This window comes from Zootermopsis nevadensis, unplaced genomic scaffold (assembly GCF_977971745.1).
Source record: "Zootermopsis nevadensis isolate Lab colony 2312 unplaced genomic scaffold, Znev_1.0 Znev_ptg000016l, whole genome shotgun sequence".
Taxonomy (NCBI): Eukaryota; Metazoa; Arthropoda; class Insecta; order Blattodea; family Termopsidae; genus Zootermopsis; species Zootermopsis nevadensis.
The window spans coordinates 16,029,122-16,047,500 of NW_028259148.1; the positions used below are offsets into that span (position 1 = coordinate 16,029,122).

Below are 18,379 nucleotides of genomic sequence, written 5' to 3' on the forward strand. Positions count from 1 at the left end.
TTGTCCCAAGTCTTGTCTGCTTGTTTAGGGCTGTGCCTCACCTGTCTTAGCTGAATTCAAATTTTTTCGAAAATTCTTAGTTTTCTTCGCGTTTCGCGCCATTTGCAGTCGTTTTTAATTTTTTTAAAATTTTGAAAATTTTTGAAATTTCTCAAAGGGGTACCCCTTTGAGAAATTTCAATTTTTTCCAAAAATTTCGAAAAATCGAAAAACGTGGCAAATCGTCCAAAAAGCGCACAAAACTAAGAATTTTTGAAAAATTTCAACTTTTAATTTTTTTCCGAATTTTCAGAAAATTTTTGGTTTTGTGCGCATTTCAGAAGGTTTGCAGCGTTTTTTTGATTTTTCGAAAAATTTGAAAATTTTTCCTTCTAAATTTGACCTGTCCCATCCTTATCAGGACTAGACTCCCAAGTCTTGAGAAGTCACTTGTCCCAAGTCTTGAGAAGTCCTTGTCCCAAGTCTTGAGAAGTTCTTGTCCCAAGTCTTGAGAAGTCACTTGTCCCAAGTCTTGAGAAGTCACTCGTCCCAAGTCTTGAGAAGTCACTCGTCCCAAGTCTTAAGAAGTTCTTGTCCCAAGTGTTGAGAAGTCACTTGTCCCAAGTCTTGAGAAGTTCTTGTCCCAAGTCTTGAGAAGTCACTTGTCCTAAGTCTTGAGAAGTCACTTGTCCCAAGTCTTGAGAAGTCACTCGTCCCAAGTCTTGAGAAGTCACTCGTCCCAAGTCTTAAGAAGTTCTTGTCCCAAGTGTTGAGAAGTCACTTGTCCCAAGTCTTGAGAAGTTCTTGTCCCAAGAAGTCACTTGTCCTAAGTCTTGAGAAGTCACTCGTCCCAAGTCTTGAGAAGTTCTTGTCCCAAGTCTTGAGAAGTTCTTGTCCCAAGTCTTGAGAAGTTCTTGTCCCAAGTCTTGAGAAGTCCTTGTCCCAAGTCTTGAGAAGTTATTGTCCCAAGTCTTGTCTGCTTGTTTAGGGCTGTGCCTCACCAGTCTTAGCTGAATTCAATTTTTTTCGAAAATTCTTAGTTTTCTTCGCGTTTCACGCCATTTGCAGTCGTTTTTAATTTTTTTAAAATTTCGAAAATTTTTGAAAATTCTCAAAGGGGTACCCCTTTGAGAAATTTCAATTTTTTTCCAAAAATTTCGAAAAATCGAAAAACGTGGCAAATCGTCCAAAAAGCGCACAAAATAAGAATTTTTGAAAAATTTCAACTTTTAATTTTTTTCCGAATTTTCCGAAAATTTTTGGTTTTGTGCGCATTTCAGAAGGTTTGCAGCGTTTTTTGATTTTTCGAAAAAATTGAAAATTTTTCCTTCTAAATTTGACCTGTCCCATCCTTATCAGGACTAGACTCCCAAGTCTTGAGAAGTCACTTGTCCCAAGTCTTGAGAAGTCCTTGTCCCAAGTCTTGAGAAGTTCTTGTCCCAAGTCTTGAGAAGTCACTTGTCCCAAGTCTTGAGAAGTCACTCGTCCCAAGTCTTGAGAAGTCACTCGCCCCAAGTCTTAAGAAGTTCTTGTCCCAAGTGTTGAGAATTCACTTGTCCCAAGTCTTGAGAAGTTCTTGTCCCAAGTCTTGAGAAGTCACTTGTCCTAAGTCTTGAGAGTCACTCGTCCCAAGTCTTGAGAAGTTCTTGTCCCAATTCTTGAGAAGTTCTTGTCCCAAGTCTTGAGAAGTCCTTGTCCCAAGTCTTGTCTGCTTGTTTAGGGCTGTGCCTCACCTGTCTTAGCTGAATTCAATTTTTTTCGAAAATTCTTAGTTTTCTTCGCGTTTCACGCCATTTGCAGTCGTTTTTAATTTTTTTAAAATTTCGAAAAATTTTGAAAATTCTCAAAGGGGTACCCCTTTGAGAAATTTCAATTTTTTCGAAAAATCGAAAAACGTGGCAAATCGTCCAAAAAGCGCACAAAACTAAGAATTTTTGAAAAATTTCAACTTTTAATTTTTTTCCGAATTTTCCGAAAATTTTTGGTTTTGTGCGCATTTCAGAAGGTTTGCAGCGTTTTTTCATTTTTCGAAAAATTTGAAAATTTTTCCTTCTAAATTTGACCTGTCCCAGCCCTATCAGGACTAGACACCCAAGTCTTGAGAAGTCACTTGTCCCAAGTCTTGAGAAGTCACTCGTCCCAAGTCTTGAGAAGTTCTTGTCCCAAGTCTTGAGAAGTTCTTGTCCCAAGTCTTGAGAAGTCACTTGTCGCAAGTCTTGAGAAGTTATTGTCCCAAGTCTTGTCTGCTTGTTTAGGGCTGTGCCTCACCTGTCTTAGCTGAATTCAAATTTTTTCGAAAATTCTTAGTTTTCTTCGCGTTTCGCGCCATTTGCAGTCGTTTTTAATTTTTTTAAAATTTTGAAAATTTTTGAAATTTCTCAAAGGGGTACCCCTTTGAGAAATTTCAATTTTTTCCAAAAATTTCGAAAAATCGAAAAACGTGGCAAATCGTCCAAAAAGCGCACAAAACTAAGAATTTTTGAAAAATTTCAACTTTTAATTTTTTTCCGAATTTTCAGAAAATTTTTGGTTTTGTGCGCATTTCAGAAGGTTTGCAGCGTTTTTTTGATTTTTCGAAAAATTTGAAAATTTTTCCTTCTAAATTTGACCTGTCCCATCCTTATCAGGACTAGACTCCCAAGTCTTGAGAAGTCACTTGTCCCAAGTCTTGAGAAGTCCTTGTCCCAAGTCTTGAGAAGTTCTTGTCCCAAGTCTTGAGAAGTCACTTGTCCCAAGTCTTGAGAAGTCACTCGTCCCAAGTCTTGAGAAGTCACTCGTCCCAAGTCTTAAGAAGTTCTTGTCCCAAGTGTTGAGAAGTCACTTGTCCCAAGTCTTGAGAAGTTCTTGTCCCAAGTCTTGAGAAGTCACTTGTCCTAAGTCTTGAGAAGTCACTCGTCCCAAGTCTTGAGAAGTTCTTGTCCCAAGTCTTGAGAAGTTCTTGTCCCAAGTCTTGAGAAGTTCTTGTCCCAAGTCTTGAGAAGTCCTTGTCCCAAGTCTTGAGAAGTTATTGTCCCAAGTCTTGTCTGCTTGTTTAGGGCTGTGCCTCACCAGTCTTAGCTGAATTCAATTTTTTTCGAAAATTCTTAGTTTTCTTCGCGTTTCACGCCATTTGCAGTCGTTTTTAATTTTTTTAAAATTTCGAAAATTTTTGAAAATTCTCAAAGGGGTACCCCTTTGAGAAATTTCAATTTTTTCCAAAAATTTCGAAAAATCGAAAAACGTGGCAAATCGTCCAAAAAGCGCACAAAACTAAGAATTTTTGAAAAATTTCAACTTTTAATTTTTTTCCGAATTTTCCGAAAATTTTTGGTTTTGTGCGCATTTCAGAAGGTTTGCAGCGTTTTTTCATTTTTCGAAAAATTTGAAAATTTTTCCTTCTAAATTTGACCTGTCCCAGCCCTATCAGGACTAGACACCCAAGTCTTGAGAAGTCACTTGTCCCAAGTCTTGAGAAGTCACTCGTCCCAAGTCTTGAGAAGTTCTTGTCCCAAGTCTTGAGAAGTTCTTGTCCCAAGTCTTGAGAAGTCACTTGTCGCAAGTCTTGAGAAGTTATTGTCCCAAGTCTTGTCTGCTTGTTTAGGGCTGTGCCTCACCTGTCTTAGCTGAATTCAAATTTTTTCGAAAATTCTTAGTTTTCTTCGCGTTTCGCGCCATTTGCAGTCGTTTTTAATTTTTTTAAAATTTTGAAAATTTTTGAAATTTCTCAAAGGGGTACCCCTTTGAGAAATTTCAATTTTTTCCAAAAATTTCGAAAAATCGAAAAACGTGGCAAATCGTCCAAAAAGCGCACAAAACTAAGAATTTTTGAAAAATTTCAACTTTTAATTTTTTTCCGAATTTTCAGAAAATTTTTGGTTTTGTGCGCATTTCAGAAGGTTTGCAGCGTTTTTTTGATTTTTCGAAAAATTTGAAAATTTTTCCTTCTAAATTTGACCTGTCCCATCCTTATCAGGACTAGACTCCCAAGTCTTGAGAAGTCACTTGTCCCAAGTCTTGAGAAGTCCTTGTCCCAAGTCTTGAGAAGTTCTTGTCCCAAGTCTTGAGAAGTCACTTGTCCCAAGTCTTGAGAAGTCACTCGTCCCAAGTCTTGAGAAGTCACTCGTCCCAAGTCTTAAGAAGTTCTTGTCCCAAGTCTTGAGAAGTCACTTGTCCCAAGTCTTGAGAAGTCACTCGTCCCAAGTCTTGAGAAGTTCTTGTCCCAAGTCTTGAGAAGTTCTTGTCCCAAGTCTTGAGAAGTCACTTGTCGCAAGTCTTGAGAAGTTATTGTCCCAAGTCTTGTCTGCTTGTTTAGGGCTGTGCCTCACCTGTCTTAGCTGAATTCAAATTTTTTCGAAAATTCTTAGTTTTCTTCGCGTTTCGCGCCATTTGCAGTCGTTTTTAATTTTTTTAAAATTTTGAAAATTTTTGAAATTTCTCAAAGGGGTACCCCTTTGAGAAATTTCAATTTTTTCCAAAAATTTCGAAAAATCGAAAAACGTGGCAAATCGTCCAAAAAGCGCACAAAACTAAGAATTTTTGAAAAATTTCAACTTTTAATTTTTTTCCGAATTTTCAGAAAATTTTTGGTTTTGTGCGCATTTCAGAAGGTTTGCAGCGTTTTTTTGATTTTTCGAAAAATTTGAAAATTTTTCCTTCTAAATTTGACCTGTCCCATCCTTATCAGGACTAGACTCCCAAGTCTTGAGAAGTCACTTGTCCCAAGTCTTGAGAAGTCCTTGTCCCAAGTCTTGAGAAGTTCTTGTCCCAAGTCTTGAGAAGTCACTTGTCCCAAGTCTTGAGAAGTCACTCGTCCCAAGTCTTGAGAAGTCACTCGTCCCAAGTCTTAAGAAGTTCTTGTCCCAAGTGTTGAGAAGTCACTTGTCCTAAGTCTTGAGAAGTCACTCGTCCCAAGTCTTGAGAAGTCACTCGTCCCAAGTCTTAAGAAGTTCTTGTCCCAAGTGTTGAGAAGTCACTTGTCCCAAGTCTTGAGAAGTTCTTGTCCCAAGTCTTGAGAAGTCACTTGTCCTAAGTCTTGAGAAGTCACTCGTCCCAAGTCTTGAGAAGTTCTTGTCCCAAGTCTTGAGAAGTTCTTGTCCCAAGTCTTGAGAAGTTCTTGTCCCAAGTCTTGAGAAGTCCTTGTCCCAAGTCTTGAGAAGTTATTGTCCCAAGTCTTGTCTGCTTGTTTAGGGCTGTGCCTCACAGTCTTAGCTGAATTCAATTTTTTTCGAAAATTCTTAGTTTTCTTCGCGTTTCACGCCATTTGCAGTCGTTTTTAATTTTTTTAAAATTTCGAAAATTTTTGAAAATTCTCAAAGGGGTACCCCTTTGAGAAATTTCAATTTTTTCCAAAAATTTCGAAAAATCGAAAAACGTGGCAAATCGTCCAAAAAGCGCACAAAACTAAGAATTTTTGAAAAATTTCAACTTTTAATTTTTTTCCGAATTTTCCGAAAATTTTTGGTTTTGTGCGCATTTCAGAAGGTTTGCAGCGTATTTTCATTTTTCGAAAAATTTGAAAATTTTTCCTTCTAAATTTGACCTGTCCCAGCCCTATCAGGACTAGACACCCAAGTCTTGAGAAGTCACTTGTCCCAAGTCTTGAGAAGTCACTCGTCCCAAGTCTTGAGAAGTTCTTGTCCCAAGTCTTGAGAAGTTCTTGTCCCAAGTCTTGAGAAGTCACTTGTCGCAAGTCTTGAGAAGTTATTGTCCCAAGTCTTGTCTGCTTGTTTAGGGCTGTGCCTCACCTGTCTTAGCTGAATTCAAATTTTTTCGAAAATTCTTAGTTTTCTTCGCGTTTCGCGCCATTTGCAGTCGTTTTTAATTTTTTTAAAATTTTGAAAATTTTTGAAATTTCTCAAAGGGGTACCCCTTTGAGAAATTTCAATTTTTTCCAAAAATTTCGAAAAATCGAAAAACGTGGCAAATCGTCCAAAAAGCGCACAAAACTAAGAATTTTTGAAAAATTTCAACTTTTAATTTTTTTCCGAATTTTCAGAAAATTTTTGGTTTTGTGCGCATTTCAGAAGGTTTGCAGCGTTTTTTTGATTTTTCGAAAAATTTGAAAATTTTTCCTTCTAAATTTGACCTGTCCCATCCTTATCAGGACTAGACTCCCAAGTCTTGAGAAGTCACTTGTCCCAAGTCTTGAGAAGTCCTTGTCCCAAGTCTTGAGAAGTTCTTGTCCCAAGTCTTGAGAAGTCACTTGTCCCAAGTCTTGAGAAGTCACTCGTCCCAAGTCTTGAGAAGTCACTCGTCCCAAGTCTTAAGAAGTTCTTGTCCCAAGTGTTGAGAAGTCACTTGTCCTAAGTCTTGAGAAGTCACTCGTCCCAAGTCTTGAGAAGTTCTTGTCCCAAGTCTTGAGAAGTTCTTGTCCCAAGTCTTGAGAAGTTCTTGTCCCAAGTCTTGAGAAGTCCTTGTCCCAAGTCTTGAGAAGTTATTGTCCCAAGTCTTGTCTGCTTGTTTAGGGCTGTGCCTCACCAGTCTTAGCTGAATTCAATTTTTTTCGAAAATTCTTAGTTTTCTTCGCGTTTCACGCCATTTGCAGTCGTTTTTAATTTTTTTAAAATTTCGAAAATTTTTGAAAATTCTCAAAGGGGTACCCCTTTGAGAAATTTCAATTTTTTCCAAAAATTTCGAAAAATCGAAAAACGTGGCAAATCGTCCAAAAAGCGCACAAAACTAAGAATTTTTGAAAAATTTCAACTTTTAATTTTTTTCCGAATTTTCCGAAAATTTTTGGTTTTGTGCGCATTTCAGAAGGTTTGCAGCGTTTTTTCATTTTTCGAAAAATTTGAAAATTTTTCCTTCTAAATTTGACCTGTCCCAGCCCTATCAGGACTAGACTCCCAAGTCTTGAGAAGTCACTTGTCCCAAGTCTTGAGAAGTCACTCGTCCCAAGTCTTGAGAAGTCACTCGTCCCAAGTCTTGAGAAGTTCTTGTCCCAAGTCTTGAGAAGTCACTTGTCCCAAGTCTTGAGAAGTTCTTGTCCCAAGTCTTGAGAAGTCACTTGTCCCAAGTCTTGAGAAGTTCTTGTCCCAAGTCTTGAGAAGTCACTTGTCCCAAGTCTTGAGAAGTTCTTGTCCCAAGTCTTGAGAAGTCACTTGTCCCAAGTCTTGAGAAGTCACTTGTCCCAAGTCTTGAGAAGTTCTTGTCCCAAGTCTTGAGAAGTCACTCGTCCCAAGTCTTGAGAAGTCCTTGTCCCAAGTCTTGAGAAGTTCTTGTCCCAAGTCTTGAGAAGTCACTTGTCCCAAGTCTTGAGAAGTTCTTGTCCCAAGACTTGAGAAGTCCTTGTCCCAATTCTTGAGAAGTTATTGTCCCAAGTCTTGTCTGCTTGTTTAGGGCTGTGCCTCACCTGTCTTAGCTGAATTCAATTTTTTTCGAAAATTCTTAGTTTTCTTCGCGTTTCACGCCATTTGCAGTCGTTTTTAATTTTTTTAAAATTTCGAAAATTTTTGAAAATTCTCAAAGGGGTACCCCTTTGAGAAATTTCAATTTTTTCCAAAAATTTCGAAAAATCGAAAAACGTGGCAAATCGTCCAAAAAGCGCACAAAACTAAGAATTTTTGAAAAATTTCAACTTTTAATTTTTTTCCGAATTTTCAGAAAATTTTTGGTTTTGTGCGCATTTCAGAAGGTTTGCAGCGTTTTTTGATTTTTCGAAAAAATTGAAAATTTTTCCTTCTAAATTTGACCTGTCCCATCCTTATCAGGACTAGACTCCCAAGTCTTGAGAAGTCACTTGTCCCAAGTCTTGAGAAGTCCTTGTCCCAAGTCTTGAGAAGTTCTTGTCCCAAGTCTTGAGAAGTCACTTGTCCCAAGTCTTGAGAAGTCACTCGTCCCAAGTCTTGAGAAGTCACTCGCCCCAAGTCTTAAGAAGTTCTTGTCCCAAGTGTTGAGAATTCACTTGTCCCAAGTCTTGAGAAGTTCTTGTCCCAAGTCTTGAGAAGTCACTTGTCCTAAGTCTTGAGAGTCACTCGTCCCAAGTCTTGAGAAGTTCTTGTCCCAAGTCTTGAGAAGTTCTTGTCCCAAGTCTTGAGAAGTCCTTGTCCCAAGTCTTGTCTGCTTGTTTAGGGCTGTGCCTCACCTGTCTTAGCTGAATTCAATTTTTTTCGAAAATTCTTAGTTTTCTTCGCGTTTCACGCCATTTGCAGTCGTTTTTAATTTTTTTAAAATTTCGAAAAATTTTGAAAATTCTCAAAGGGGTACCCCTTTGAGAAATTTCAATTTTTTCGAAAAATCGAAAAACGTGGCAAATCGTCCAAAAAGCGCACAAAACTAAGAATTTTTGAAAAATTTCAACTTTTAATTTTTTTCCGAATTTTCCGAAAATTTTTGGTTTTGTGCGCATTTCAGAAGGTTTGCAGCGTTTTTTCATTTTTCGAAAAATTTGAAAATTTTTCCTTCTAAATTTGACCTGTCCCAGCCCTATCAGGACTAGACACCCAAGTCTTGAGAAGTCACTTGTCCCAAGTCTTGAGAAGTCACTCGTCCCAAGTCTTGAGAAGTTCTTGTCCCAAGTCTTGAGAAGTTCTTGTCCCAAGTCTTGAGAAGTCACTTGTCGCAAGTCTTGAGAAGTTATTGTCCCAAGTCTTGTCTGCTTGTTTAGGGCTGTGCCTCACCTGTCTTAGCTGAATTCAAATTTTTTCGAAAATTCTTAGTTTTCTTCGCGTTTCGCGCCATTTGCAGTCGTTTTTAATTTTTTTAAAATTTTGAAAATTTTTGAAATTTCTCAAAGGGGTACCCCTTTGAGAAATTTCAATTTTTTCCAAAAATTTCGAAAAATCGAAAAACGTGGCAAATCGTCCAAAAAGCGCACAAAACTAAGAATTTTTGAAAAATTTCAACTTTTAATTTTTTTCCGAATTTTCAGAAAATTTTTGGTTTTGTGCGCATTTCAGAAGGTTTGCAGCGTTTTTTTGATTTTTCGAAAAATTTGAAAATTTTTCCTTCTAAATTTGACCTGTCCCATCCTTATCAGGACTAGACTCCCAAGTCTTGAGAAGTCACTTGTCCCAAGTCTTGAGAAGTCCTTGTCCCAAGTCTTGAGAAGTTCTTGTCCCAAGTCTTGAGAAGTCACTTGTCCCAAGTCTTGAGAAGTCACTCGTCCCAAGTCTTGAGAAGTCACTCGTCCCAAGTCTTAAGAAGTTCTTGTCCCAAGTGTTGAGAAGTCACTTGTCCCAAGTCTTGAGAAGTTCTTGTCCCAAGTCTTGAGAAGTCACTTGTCCTAAGTCTTGAGAAGTCACTCGTCCCAAGTCTTGAGAAGTTCTTGTCCCAAGTCTTGAGAAGTTCTTGTCCCAAGTCTTGAGAAGTTCTTGTCCCAAGTCTTGAGAAGTCCTTGTCCCAAGTCTTGAGAAGTTATTGTCCCAAGTCTTGTCTGCTTGTTTAGGGCTGTGCCTCACCAGTCTTAGCTGAATTCAATTTTTTTCGAAAATTCTTAGTTTTCTTCGCGTTTCACGCCATTTGCAGTCGTTTTTAATTTTTTTAAAATTTCGAAAATTTTTGAAAATTCTCAAAGGGGTACCCCTTTGAGAAATTTCAATTTTTTCCAAAAATTTCGAAAAATCGAAAAACGTGGCAAATCGTCCAAAAAGCGCACAAAACTAAGAATTTTTGAAAAATTTCAACTTTTAATTTTTTTCCGAATTTTCCGAAAATTTTTGGTTTTGTGCGCATTTCAGAAGGTTTGCAGCGTTTTTTCATTTTTCGAAAAATTTGAAAATTTTTCCTTCTAAATTTGACCTGTCCCAGCCCTATCAGGACTAGACACCCAAGTCTTGAGAAGTCACTTGTCCCAAGTCTTGAGAAGTCACTCGTCCCAAGTCTTGAGAAGTTCTTGTCCCAAGTCTTGAGAAGTTCTTGTCCCAAGTCTTGAGAAGTCACTTGTCCCAAGTGTTGAGAAGTTATTGTCCCAAGTCTTGTCTGCTTGTTTAGGGCTGTGCCTCACCTGTCTTAGCTGAATTCAAATTTTTTCGAAAATTCTTAGTTTTCTTCGCGTTTCGCGCCATTTGCAGTCGTTTTTAATTTTTTTAAAATTTCGAAAATTTTTGAAAATTCTCAAAGGGGTACCCCTTTGAGAAATTTCAATTTTTTCCAAAAATTTCGAAAAATCGAAAAACGTGGCAAATCGTCCAAAAAGCGCACAAAACTAAGAATTTTTGAAAAATTTCAACTTTTAATTTTTTTCCGAATTTTCAGAAAATTTTTGGTTTTGTGCGCATTTCAGAAGGTTTGCAGCGTTTTTTTGATTTTTCGAAAAATTTGAAAATTTTTCCTTCTAAATTTGACCTGTCCCATCCTTATCAGGACTAGACTCCCAAGTCTTGAGAAGTCACTTGTCCCAAGTCTTGAGAAGTCCTTGTCCCAAGTCTTGAGAAGTTCTTGTCCCAAGTCTTGAGAAGTCACTTGTCCCAAGTCTTGAGAAGTCACTCGTCCCAAGTCTTGAGAAGTCACTCGTCCCAAGTCTTAAGAAGTTCTTGTCCCAAGTGTTGAGAAGTCACTTGTCCCAAGTCTTGAGAAGTTCTTGTCCCAAGTCTTGAGAAGTCACTTGTCCTAAGTCTTGAGAAGTCACTCGTCCCAAGTCTTGAGAAGTTCTTGTCCCAAGTCTTGAGAAGTTCTTGTCCCAAGTCTTGAGAAGTTCTTGTCCCAAGTCTTGAGAAGTCCTTGTCCCAAGTCTTGAGAAGTTATTGTCCCAAGTCTTGTCTGCTTGTTTAGGGCTGTGCCTCACCAGTCTTAGCTGAATTCAATTTTTTTCGAAAATTCTTAGTTTTCTTCGCGTTTCACGCCATTTGCAGTCGTTTTTAATTTTTTTAAAATTTCGAAAATTTTTGAAAATTCTCAAAGGGGTACCCCTTTGAGAAATTTCAATTTTTTCCAAAAATTTCGAAAAATCGAAAAACGTGGCAAATCGTCCAAAAAGCGCACAAAATAAGAATTTTTGAAAAATTTCAACTTTTAATTTTTTTCCGAATTTTCCGAAAATTTTTGGTTTTGTGCGCATTTCAGAAGGTTTGCAGCGTTTTTTGATTTTTCGAAAAAATTGAAAATTTTTCCTTCTAAATTTGACCTGTCCCATCCTTATCAGGACTAGACTCCCAAGTCTTGAGAAGTCACTTGTCCCAAGTCTTGAGAAGTCCTTGTCCCAAGTCTTGAGAAGTTCTTGTCCCAAGTCTTGAGAAGTCACTTGTCCCAAGTCTTGAGAAGTCACTCGTCCCAAGTCTTGAGAAGTCACTCGCCCCAAGTCTTAAGAAGTTCTTGTCCCAAGTGTTGAGAATTCACTTGTCCCAAGTCTTGAGAAGTTCTTGTCCCAAGTCTTGAGAAGTCACTTGTCCTAAGTCTTGAGAGTCACTCGTCCCAAGTCTTGAGAAGTTCTTGTCCCAAGTCTTGAGAAGTTCTTGTCCCAAGTCTTGAGAAGTCCTTGTCCCAAGTCTTGTCTGCTTGTTTAGGGCTGTGCCTCACCTGTCTTAGCTGAATTCAATTTTTTTCGAAAATTCTTAGTTTCCTTCGCGTTTCACGCCATTTGCAGTCGTTTTTAATTTTTTTAAAATTTCGAAAAATTTTGAAAATTCTCAAAGGGGTACCCCTTTGAGAAATTTCAATTTTTTCGAAAAATCGAAAAACGTGGCAAATCGTCCAAAAAGCGCACAAAACTAAGAATTTTTGAAAAATTTCAACTTTTAATTTTTTTCCGAATTTTCCGAAAATTTTTGGTTTTGTGCGCATTTCAGAAGGTTTGCAGCGTTTTTTCATTTTTCGAAAAATTTGAAAATTTTTCCTTCTAAATTTGACCTGTCCCAGCCCTATCAGGACTAGACACCCAAGTCTTGAGAAGTCACTTGTCCCAAGTCTTGAGAAGTCACTCGTCCCAAGTCTTGAGAAGTTCTTGTCCCAAGTCTTGAGAAGTTCTTGTCCCAAGTCTTGAGAAGTCACTTGTCGCGTCTTGAGAAGTTATTGTCCCAAGTCTTGTCTGCTTGTTTAGGGCTGTGCCTCACCTGTCTTAGCTGAATTCAAATTTTTTCGAAAATTCTTAGTTTTCTTCGCGTTTCGCGCCATTTGCAGTCGTTTTTAATTTTTTTAAAATTTTGAAAATTTTTGAAATTTCTCAAAGGGGTACCCCTTTGAGAAATTTCAATTTTTTCCAAAAATTTCGAAAAATCGAAAAACGTGGCAAATCGTCCAAAAAGCGCACAAAACTAAGAATTTTTGAAAAATTTCAACTTTTAATTTTTTTCCGAATTTTCAGAAAATTTTTGGTTTTGTGCGCATTTCAGAAGGTTTGCAGCGTTTTTTTGATTTTTCGAAAAATTTGAAAATTTTTCCTTCTAAATTTGACCTGTCCCATCCTTATCAGGACTAGACTCCCAAGTCTTGAGAAGTCACTTGTCCCAAGTCTTGAGAAGTCCTTGTCCCAAGTCTTGAGAAGTTCTTGTCCCAAGTCTTGAGAAGTCACTTGTCCCAAGTCTTGAGAAGTCACTCGTCCCAAGTCTTGAGAAGTCACTCGTCCCAAGTCTTAAGAAGTTCTTGTCCCAAGTGTTGAGAAGTCACTTGTCCCAAGTCTTGAGAAGTTCTTGTCCCAAGTCTTGAGAAGTCACTTGTCCTAAGTCTTGAGAAGTCACTCGTCCCAAGTCTTGAGAAGTTCTTGTCCCAAGTCTTGAGAAGTTCTTGTCCCAAGTCTTGAGAAGTTCTTGTCCCAAGTCTTGAGAAGTCCTTGTCCCAAGTCTTGAGAAGTTATTGTCCCAAGTCTTGTCTGCTTGTTTAGGGCTGTGCCTCACCAGTCTTAGCTGAATTCAATTTTTTTCGAAAATTCTTAGTTTTCTTCGCGTTTCACGCCATTTGCAGTCGTTTTTAATTTTTTTAAAATTTCGAAAATTTTTGAAAATTCTCAAAGGGGTACCCCTTTGAGAAATTTCAATTTTTTCCAAAAATTTCGAAAAATCGAAAAACGTGGCAAATCGTCCAAAAAGCGCACAAAACTAAGAATTTTTGAAAAATTTCAACTTTTAATTTTTTTCCGAATTTTCCGAAAATTTTTGGTTTTGTGCGCATTTCAGAAGGTTTGCAGCGTTTTTTCATTTTTCGAAAAATTTGAAAATTTTTCCTTCTAAATTTGACCTGTCCCAGCCCTATCAGGACTAGACACCCAAGTCTTGAGAAGTCACTTGTCCCAAGTCTTGAGAAGTCACTCGTCCCAAGTCTTGAGAAGTTCTTGTCCCAAGTCTTGAGAAGTTCTTGTCCCAAGTCTTGAGAAGTCACTTGTCGCAAGTCTTGAGAAGTTATTGTCCCAAGTCTTGTCTGCTTGTTTAGGGCTGTGCCTCACCTGTCTTAGCTGAATTCAAATTTTTTCGAAAATTCTTAGTTTTCTTCGCGTTTCGCGCCATTTGCAGTCGTTTTTAATTTTTTTAAAATTTTGAAAATTTTTGAAATTTCTCAAAGGGGTACCCCTTTGAGAAATTTCAATTTTTTCCAAAAATTTCGAAAAATCGAAAAACGTGGCAAATCGTCCAAAAAGCGCACAAAACTAAGAATTTTTGAAAAATTTCAACTTTTAATTTTTTTCCGAATTTTCAGAAAATTTTTGGTTTTGTGCGCATTTCAGAAGGTTTGCAGCGTTTTTTTGATTTTTCGAAAAATTTGAAAATTTTTCCTTCTAAATTTGACCTGTCCCATCCTTATCAGGACTAGACTCCCAAGTCTTGAGAAGTCACTTGTCCCAAGTCTTGAGAAGTCCTTGTCCCAAGTCTTGAGAAGTTCTTGTCCCAAGTCTTGAGAAGTCACTTGTCCCAAGTCTTGAGAAGTCACTCGTCCCAAGTCTTGAGAAGTCACTCGTCCCAAGTCTTAAGAAGTTCTTGTCCCAAGTGTTGAGAAGTCACTTGTCCTAAGTCTTGAGAAGTCACTCGTCCCAAGTCTTGAGAAGTTCTTGTCCCAAGTCTTGAGAAGTTCTTGTCCCAAGTCTTGAGAAGTTCTTGTCCCAAGTCTTGAGAAGTCCTTGTCCCAAGTCTTGAGAAGTTATTGTCCCAAGTCTTGTCTGCTTGTTTAGGGCTGTGCCTCACCAGTCTTAGCTGAATTCAATTTTTTTCGAAAATTCTTAGTTTTCTTCGCGTTTCACGCCATTTGCAGTCGTTTTTAATTTTTTTAAAATTTCGAAAATTTTTGAAAATTCTCAAAGGGGTACCCCTTTGAGAAATTTCAATTTTTTCCAAAAATTTCGAAAAATCGAAAAACGTGGCAAATCGTCCAAAAAGCGCACAAAACTAAGAATTTTTGAAAAATTTCAACTTTTAATTTTTTTCCGAATTTTCCGAAAATTTTTGGTTTTGTGCGCATTTCAGAAGGTTTGCAGCGTTTTTTCATTTTTCGAAAAATTTGAAAATTTTTCCTTCTAAATTTGACCTGTCCCAGCCCTATCAGGACTAGACACCCAAGTCTTGAGAAGTCACTTGTCCCAAGTCTTGAGAAGTCACTCGTCCCAAGTCTTGAGAAGTTCTTGTCCCAAGTCTTGAGAAGTTCTTGTCCCAAGTCTTGAGAAGTCACTTGTCCCAAGTGTTGAGAAGTTATTGTCCCAAGTCTTGTCTGCTTGTTTAGGGCTGTGCCTCACCTGTCTTAGCTGAATTCAAATTTTTTCGAAAATTCTTAGTTTTCTTCGCGTTTCGCGCCATTTGCAGTCGTTTTTAATTTTTTTAAAATTTCGAAAATTTTTGAAAATTCTCAAAGGGGTACCCCTTTGAGAAATTTCAATTTTTTCCAAAAATTTCGAAAAATCGAAAAACGTGGCAAATCGTCCAAAAAGCGCACAAAACTAAGAATTTTTGAAAAATTTCAACTTTTAATTTTTTTCCGAATTTTCAGAAAATTTTTGGTTTTGTGCGCATTTCAGAAGGTTTGCAGCGTTTTTTTGATTTTTCGAAAAATTTGAAAATTTTTCCTTCTAAATTTGACCTGTCCCATCCTTATCAGGACTAGACTCCCAAGTCTTGAGAAGTCACTTGTCCCAAGTCTTGAGAAGTCCTTGTCCCAAGTCTTGAGAAGTTCTTGTCCCAAGTCTTGAGAAGTCACTTGTCCCAAGTCTTGAGAAGTCACTCGTCCCAAGTCTTGAGAAGTCACTCGTCCCAAGTCTTAAGAAGTTCTTGTCCCAAGTGTTGAGAAGTCACTTGTCCCAAGTCTTGAGAAGTTCTTGTCCCAAGAAGTCACTTGTCCTAAGTCTTGAGAAGTCACTCGTCCCAAGTCTTGAGAAGTTCTTGTCCCAAGTCTTGAGAAGTTCTTGTCCCAAGTCTTGAGAAGTTCTTGTCCCAAGTCTTGAGAAGTCCTTGTCCCAAGTCTTGAGAAGTTATTGTCCCAAGTCTTGTCTGCTTGTTTAGGGCTGTGCCTCACCAGTCTTAGCTGAATTCAATTTTTTTCGAAAATTCTTAGTTTTCTTCGCGTTTCACGCCATTTGCAGTCGTTTTTAATTTTTTTAAAATTTCGAAAATTTTTGAAAATTCTCAAAGGGGTACCCCTTTGAGAAATTTCAATTTTTTCCAAAAATTTCGAAAAATCGAAAAACGTGGCAAATTCGCCAAAAAGCGCACAAAACTAAGAATTTTTGAAAAATTTCAACTTTTAATTTTTTTCCGAATTTTCCGAAAATTTTTGGTTTTGTGCGCATTTCAGAAGGTTTGCAGCGTATTTTCATTTTTCGAAAAATTTGAAAATTTTTCCTTCTAAATTTGACCTGTCCCAGCCCTATCAGGACTAGACACCCAAGTCTTGAGAAGTCACTTGTCCCAAGTCTTGAGAAGTCACTCGTCCCAAGTCTTGAGAAGTTCTTGTCCCAAGTCTTGAGAAGTTCTTGTCCCAAGTCTTGAGAAGTTCTTGTCCCAAGTCTTGAGAAGTCACTTGTCCTAAGTCTTGAGAGTCACTCGTCCCAAGTCTTGAGAAGTTCTTGTCCCAAGTCTTGACAAGTCACTCGTCCCAAGTTTTGATAAGTTATTGTCCCAAGTCTTGTCTGCTTGTTTAGGGCTGTGCCTCACCTGTCTTAGCTGAATTCAAATTTTTTCGAAAATTCTTAGTTTTCTTCGCGTTTCGCGCCATTTGCAGTCGTTTTTAATTTTTTTAAAATTTCGAAAAAATTTGAAAATTCTCAAAGGGGTACCCCTTTGAGAGATTTCAATTTTTTCGAAAAATTTCGAACAATCGAAAAACGTGGCAAATCGTCCAAATAGCGCACAAAACTAAGAATTTTTGAAAATTTTCAACTTTTAATTTTTTTCCGAATATTCCGAAAATTTTTGGTTTTGTGCGCATTTCAGAAGGTTTGCAGCGTTTTTTGATTTTTCGAAAAATTTGAAAATTTTTCCTTCTAAATTTGACCTGTCCCATCCTTATCAGGACTAGACTCCCAAGTCTTGAGAAGTCACTTGTCCCAAGTCTTGAGAAGTCCTTTTCCCTAAGTCTTGAGAAGTTCTTGTCCCAAGTCTTGAGAAGTCACTTGTCCCAAGTCTTGAGAAGTCACTCGTCCCAAGTCTTGAGAAGTCACTCGCCCCAAGTCTTAAGAAGTTCTTGTCCCAAGTGTTGAGAATTCACTTGTCCCAAGTCTTGAGAAGTTCTTGTCCCAAGTCTTGAGAAGTCACTTGTCCTAAGTCTTGAGAGTCACTCGTCCCAAGTCTTGAGAAGTTCTTGTCCCAAGTCTTGAGAAGTTCTTGTCCCAAGTCTTGAGAAGTCCTTGTCCCAAGTCTTGAGAAGTCACTTGTCCCAAGTCTTGAGAAGTTCTTGTCCCAAGTCTTGAGAAGTCACTTGTCCCAAGTCTTGAGAAGTTCTTGTCCCAAGTCTTGACAAGTCACTCGTCCCAAGTCTTGAGAAGTTATTGTCCCAAGTCTTGTCTGCTTGTTTAGGGCTGTGCCTCACCTGTCTTAGCTGAATTCAAATTTTTTCGAAAATTCTTAGTTTTCTTCGCGTTTCGCGCCATTTGCAGTCGTTTTTAATTTTTTTAAAATTTCGAAAAAATTTGAAAATTCTCAAAGGGGTACCCCTTTGAGAGATTTCAATTTTTTCGAAAAATTTCGAACAATCGAAAAACGTGGCAAATCGTCCAAATAGCGCACAAAACTAAGAATTTTTGAAAATTTTCAACTTTTAATTTTTTTCCGAATATTCCGAAAATTTTTGGTTTTGTGCGCATTTCAGAAGGTTTGCAGCGTTTTTTGATTTTTCGAAAAATTTGAAAATTTTTCCTTCTAAATTTGACCTGTCCCATCCTTATCAGGACTAGACTCCCAAGTCTTGAGAAGTCACTTGTCCCAAGTCTTGAGAAGTCCTTTTCCCTAAGTCTTGAGAAGTTCTTGTCCCAAGTCTTGAGAAGTCACTCGTTCCAAGTTTTGTGAAGTCACTCGTCCCAAGTCTTGAGAAGTTCTTGTCCCAAGTCTTGAGAAGTTCTTGTCCCAAGTCTTGAGAAGTCACTTGTCCCAAGTCTTGAGAAGTCACTCGTCCCAAGTCTTGAGAAGTTCTTGTCCCAATTCTTGAGAAGTTCTTGTCCCAAGTCTTGAGAAGTTCTTGTCCCAAGTCTTGAGAAGTCACTTGTCCCAAGTCTTGAGAAGTCCTTGTCCCAAGTCTTGAGAAGTTCTTGTCCCAAGTCTTGAGAAGTCACTTGTCCCAAGTCTTGAGAAGTCACTTGTCCCAAGTCTTGAGAAGTTCTTGTCCCAAGTCTTGAGAAGTCCTACGCAGAATATATTTATTTTGTTTTCAGTTAATTTTATTTGCTTTGATTGGTTTTTTGATTTTGTTCAGGTGATACTTTTTTCCAGTCGAGATTAAGAAGATGAAATAAGTGAATGAATTATATTTTGTAAACTGATGTACAAACAGAATTTTTTTTGCATAATAAAGACTTTTTTATTTTGAATAATGTTATCATTTATGATTCCTGAATTCCTTCCATACACTCTAGGTAGAACTGAGAATTTCTTCGAACTTTGCCAAAAACTTAGTTTTTGGTACAAGTTCGGAAAATTCTAAGAAAAACTGAAAAGTTCTTGTCCCAAGTCTTGAGAAGTTCTTGTATCAAGTCTTGAGAAGTTCTTGTCCCAAGTGTTGTCTGCTTTTTTAGGGCTGTGCCTCACCCATCTTAGCTGAATTCAAATTGTTTTCGAAAATTTCGATTTTTCTTAGTTTTCTTCGCGTTTCACGCCACTTGGGACGAGTGACTTCTCAAGACTTGGGACGAGTGAATTCTCAAGACTTGGGACATGAACTTCTCAAGACTTGGGACAAGAGCGTCTCAAGACTTGGGACGAGTGACTTCTCAAGACTTGGGACAAGAACTTATCAAGACTTCTCAAGACTTGGGACAAGGACTTCTCAAGACTTGGGACAAGTGACATCTCAAGACTTGGGACATGAAATTCTCAAGACTTGGGACAAGAACTTCTCAAGACTTGCGACAAGGTTAGGTTAG

At 37.9% G+C, this 18,379-nt stretch overlaps 1 protein-coding gene across 1 annotated transcript in view; it reads left to right on the forward strand.

Moving 5' to 3' along the window:
- The window catches only part of LOC110841051 (transcription-associated protein 1-like), a 44,980-nt gene extending 27,150 nt beyond the window's left edge, over positions 1 to 17,830 (forward strand). The window contains exon 11 of the mRNA XM_087349788.1: positions 17,713 to 17,830. Coding sequence (XP_087205914.1) covers positions 17,713 to 17,747 — 35 coding nt within the window. The 3' untranslated portion in view covers positions 17,748 to 17,830. The remainder of the gene's footprint in view (positions 1 to 17,712) is intronic.
- Positions 17,831 to 18,379: the final 549 nt, after the last annotated feature.